This window comes from Mus caroli, chromosome 13 (assembly GCF_900094665.2).
Source record: "Mus caroli chromosome 13, CAROLI_EIJ_v1.1, whole genome shotgun sequence".
Taxonomy (NCBI): Eukaryota; Metazoa; Chordata; class Mammalia; order Rodentia; family Muridae; genus Mus; species Mus caroli.
Genome location: NC_034582.1, coordinates 111,912,937 through 111,918,242, shown reverse-complemented (window position 1 = coordinate 111,918,242; position 5,306 = coordinate 111,912,937). Strand labels below are relative to the sequence as shown.

Here is a 5,306-nt window from a genome sequence, read left to right as displayed (position 1 = left end):
AGTTATTAGAATTGTGCCATAGAACACTGATCCCTCCACTCTGTCCACAAACTTGCTGGAGCCCTGGAATCAACTTGCATTACTACAGTTTTTTTTTTTTTTCTTTTCTGCCTACTTTTCAAATCAAATTCATTGGTCTTTTCCATGCCCTGGAAGTCAGCGTTTGCAGCTCCTGGCTTTCCTCCAAGAGCCTCTCATTGTTGCACAAGCCATCCGTGTTTTCAATTCATTCTTCTTTATCCACTGTGTAAACTAGGTGGACCTGAGTAGTTAGGAGAACCCGAAAGCATTTGGTTGTTATTAGTGTAAGGATAGCCGGCTCACACATGTAAAACATTAAAGAAACCTTACAAATGTTTGAGTCATTTTTTTTTTTTCTGTTGTTGTTGTTTGGGGCTGTGGGGCATTTAACCACATCCTGCCATGCACACAGCCCTGGAGCTGATCTCATTACCAGGTAGAGTTTTAGGCTAATAAAAAAAAAAAAAAAAAAAAAAAAGAAAGAAAGAAAAAAAAGAAAAGAAAGAAAGGAAATAAAATAAGGACAGTACTTTTATTCTCTTTTCCCAGCATTTTTATTGCCTTTATTTAAATGTAACATAATATACACTGTTCAGCCTTTTGAGGATTAGGAGAAGGGAAGCGATTCTGTATCTTTAAGGAGTCTGATGTCAACAGTCATATGCTCTGTACCCGTGGCTAACACACTTCAGCATGGTGGAGCAGTGCCCACACTTCCCACGGAGGCAGAACTCACAAAATCTTTTTTTTTTTTTTAAACACACAAAATTTAGGTTTGAACTTCTTTTCTTTCAGTAGTTGTAGAAAGGACCAGAATTCTCTATTAATATCAAACAAATATGCATTTATTAAATGAAGAAGAATCTCTGCTCTCCTTACCGAATTCTTTTTGTATTTATCTCTGTTAGGACATATACAGGGGGAAACGTAGGGTGGGAGAGGGGGAAAGATGTTTTCTATTTTTGGACTCTGCAAGCTTTGATACATTTTGCTAGAAGCTGTTTAATGTCTTGAGTACTATAATGATGACTGTTTACACATAGTCTCTTTAGTAATCTAAATGGCAAAGTGAAATAAGAATCCAACGTCTGCCCTATTTGCTGTTACCCTGGTCACTGAATACTATAGTTTGTCTCCCCAAACATTTAATTTTGGTTGTGGGTGGTCCATGGTCATGTGTCAGGTATAATTATTATTTTAAAATAAAAGTAAAAAAAGATACCTAGTTCTTCTAGAGATGCATTACATTAGAGCCTTTAGACTCAGTTACCAATTAAACTCTAACATACAGAATCCAACCACAAGAAGTATACATTTTAAAAATCCCATTTGTCAGAAAACAAGTTGAAAGAACACCATGAAATGCAACCTATACCCATAAACCAAAGCATTGTGCCTCTGTGCTTTTCTCTTGAAATACAAGCTTTTCAAAGAAATCATAAATTATGACCTGTGTTGGATTACTCTGTGGGAACATTCTGAAAAAAAAAAAAGTAATTTAAAAATGACTGATCAACCTTAAATAATAATATTTTTAAAAGCTGATTTGTACTGGTCAAGCATCAGCACGAATAAGTTAGAAGAGGATCACAAATCACTAGCCTCTCTAGAGGTTAAATTTTAGTAAAAAGACACATTTGGTGAGTCTTTTTGTTCCTATCAAAATACTGTATCCAAACAATGAAAATGAACAGACGTTTCCAAACAAGAAAGAAGACTGCAGCATCAATATCGTTTTAGAGTTATCCTTTAAATTTTTTTTAGAAGTGTTTTCTACATTCTTAAAATCACTACAGACACTGCAAATAAGGCTTATATGTTTATTTAGTGATCTACAGAGCGAGGGTGCATGGCACGCTTACGTACTGCTTTCTATACCTTTTCTAAGAAAATGAATTTCAATGTGGTTATATTATGGAACCGTCTAGAACATTTTAAATTTACAGAAAACAAGGCTTATTTGGTTCTGTAAAGACTAGACCATTCAGCTTGAACAGGTGTCAGCATATGGTTACTCATATACTAGGATATATTTGCTCAGGTTAAGCCCCAGGGAGAGTTGCACTTCATACCAAATTTCCTTTTTTGGTTCTTTTGAGGGAGAAGGATTCTGTGGGCCTTACAAAGGGCTCATGTATGTGCAGATAACCTTTGCATCATTTGCCATTGTGACCTGTGGCAAGCCATCATCAGTAGGAAAAAAAAAACAATAATGTTAGTCTAACAATTCATTTTTCTTCTTTTAGTATATTCTTGGAGATGAAATAAGAGAATTTGGCCTTCTATATTTTAAGGTAAGGTAAGGTAAGGGTCCCTCTGGACTGATATATGTTGACAAATGATGACAGATATCTGTTACATAAGCTATAGCAGAATTCTGCCTTAGTCATCACTGATGTTTTTTATTGCAGAAGTGCAAATTAAGTCAACTGAGAGCGCATGGGGCATTCATACTGCTTCCTTGATCTCATCTCCTATTTCTGAAGTGTTTGCCAAGGTTTTAAAACACTTTGTCATGAATGTGCGTATGGTGCCAGAGGGGGTGGGGGGAGAGAGAAAGAGAGAGAGAGAGAGAGAGAGAGAGAGAGAGAGAGAGAAGGTAAACCAGAGGGCAGCACTGAAGATACTCTTTAAAACCCCAAAAGATATTTAACATCCTATTAAATAAATAACTTAGAAGGAAATAGAAAAGGATGGAGACAGAATGCACAAGCATACCATACTATTTGTGTTAGGACAGTTTCATACTACTGTGTTTATATTTGTAAATCTGATCCAATTCTTCCATGGTGCCACACCCAAAGCTCCTTTGGTTGTGCATATGATATGACCCAAGTGCTTTCCAGTAAATGCTTGCGTGTCTTACTGCTCATTGAATCATCAGGCTTGAATGAGCAATGAAAGTCTTTGATATGTGTTCATATTCCATAAATAACTTTCCCAAAGATCATTCAACAGAGTATTCCATGTCCTTTAAGTTCTATCTCAGAAGTTCAAAAACAAAAACTTAAAAATGAAACAAACAAACAAACAAACAAAAAAAGCCCAGCCCCTGCCACAATATTGTTCACTTGAGGATAACTTCCATCCAAACTTGATTTGCCTCTATCTTGATTATAAGGCATGACACAATGACACAGAGCTAGTGAAAAGAACTTTGTATGTCAGCAGTGAGTACAAAAACATCCAAAGCCTTCCTTCCTTTAAACAAGCTGAATTCAGGGCTATGTCTTTGCCTTTTGAGCTACAGTCTTCAGTGAGGATACTATCTCTTTCTGTCCAAAGAGTCATTGGTTGTACTGCATCCACCAACAGTGTTTTCTTCTATGTTTGGATTGTCATGGGGAGGAAGTGAGCAGAGGTGTTTTTCCTTCTTGTTTTTTGTCCTCTCCTGGGAGCTCCTTTTCCATTCAATGCCACGTACATTTGCCTGCCATTGTGCTGCCAGTTAAAAGATGCATAGGTGTTGTATCCATTTTCCTCTATTCTCTCTTTCAGCTTACAGTCGTTGTTAAATTCTTTCTGCAAGGGAAACACAGTTATTTATTCAGATGGTGATGATACTTGATTCCATGTGATACAAGCTATGTAATGATCTACACTCCATTGTCTTGTTTGTAGCTTCTATTTTTTCTTACATAAAGTGCTCACTTCATATACAAAACTAACAATAGAAGAGTCAAAAATCCTAAGCACGAAACAGATTCTGTGTTTGAAAACACATGAGCCATCTTTGATGAATCACCGCAGCAGTGCTGTGTCTTCTGGCCCATTAAAAAGTTGACATGCTTTAAATATAACATGGTTTATGTGCCTAGAATGATTATCAGGAAGTAGACATTATAATACCATTATTTATGATGATCTAGCTATAGAGGAGAGTGTTAATAATCTTGTTTTTCATAAGAAAAATGGAATTAGCAGAAATATGGGCTTATCACATTTACAAATCTTATCTACTTAAAAATCAATTCAAGGAATGATTTAAAGCTAAGATACAGAAAATGCTTTGGGGACTAGAGATGTCACTCACTTGATAGTGTCCATACATAGAAAGAAGAAGGCCCTGGCTTCTAGCTGAACATGGTGCCATATGTTTATAATACAAATGTTTGTGGGGTGGCTATTCCTGGTTGTACTACATCTAGAATGAACTACAATCCAGAAATGGACAGCACACCTGTGATCCAGATTTTGAGGCTGGAAAGACACAGGCTTCTGAGCTAGATCTTGATGTGGAGATCTTGAGGCATAGTGGACATGAAAAGCTTAGTCCCAGGCTGGGTAGAACACACCTTTAATCCCAGGAGACTAAGGCAAGCAGATCTCTGAGTTCAAGGCCAGCCTGTGACAAAGCAAGTTCCAAATACAGACGTAGTGGTACACACCTTTAATCTGGGCCACACCTTCTGCTAGAGACCTACATAAGGACATTGAAAGGAGGAAGCCTCACTCTTCTTTATCTACTTACCCTTACTTGCTAGCACATCTATTAGAACCTATTTCTTCAAGATACCAGTTTATATAGAAGACCCCCTGAAACGTCTAGGCTCATGGGACTGAACAACTCCTGGATTCTTAGACTTCCCATTCATGGCTGCCCATTATTGGGTTAGTTAGAGTGCAGAATCTAAGACATTACAATAAAATTCCCTATGGAGAAACATTCCATAAATTCTGTGACTCTCGAGAACCCTGACTACTAGAGATTGGAATGTAGAGGTGAGTGGATCACGAGGAAAGCTACAATAATTAGTTCTAGGTTAGCCCTTGCCACATGAGGCCTTGTTTCAATTTTTTTTTCCAAAAAAATTCTTTGTTTTGTTAATCACCCTGTCAAAATAATTATGAACCTTCTCACTGGGATATCCACCTATACCTGCAAAATTCTGGCACTGCTTCAAGTAACCAATGGTTTTAGAGAGTTTTTGATGAGTCAAGAATGTTCTGTCATCTGCTTCTTGAATTCAGAATTTAGTATCTTTTCCTGCAGTTAATTAAACACAAAACCTGAAGAAATGTCCCTCAGCTCTTGAAGAAAACTAGACTAGTTCAGAAACTAAGACCCCAGAGCTCTGAGTTTCTACTCTCTTCGTCTACCAAAAGGGCCCCATAATTGCGCGGGACCTGAGACTGCATTAGTTAGGGAAGCAGAAACCGGCCTGAGTAGGGCCACAGGCCTCACCCGGCCGGATCAGCGCCNGGGTAGCGGGAGCGCAGGGTTGCCTGACACCCGCCAGCTACCCACGACCCCCGCCGCAGGATTTTGGGACTGCTGGTGAGTG

The 5,306-nt window shown here is 38.1% G+C and overlaps 1 protein-coding gene across 1 annotated transcript in view; it reads right to left on the bottom strand.

Annotated features, from left to right (window-relative positions):
- Positions 1–560: 560 nt before the first annotated feature.
- Fgf10 (fibroblast growth factor 10) overlaps positions 561–5,306 on the bottom strand; it is a 79,752-nt gene continuing 75,006 nt past the window's right edge. Inside the window, exon 3 of the mRNA XM_021180795.2 lies at positions 561–3,543. Coding sequence (XP_021036454.1) covers positions 3,346–3,543 — 198 coding nt within the window. The 3' untranslated portion in view covers positions 561–3,345. The remainder of the gene's footprint in view (positions 3,544–5,306) is intronic.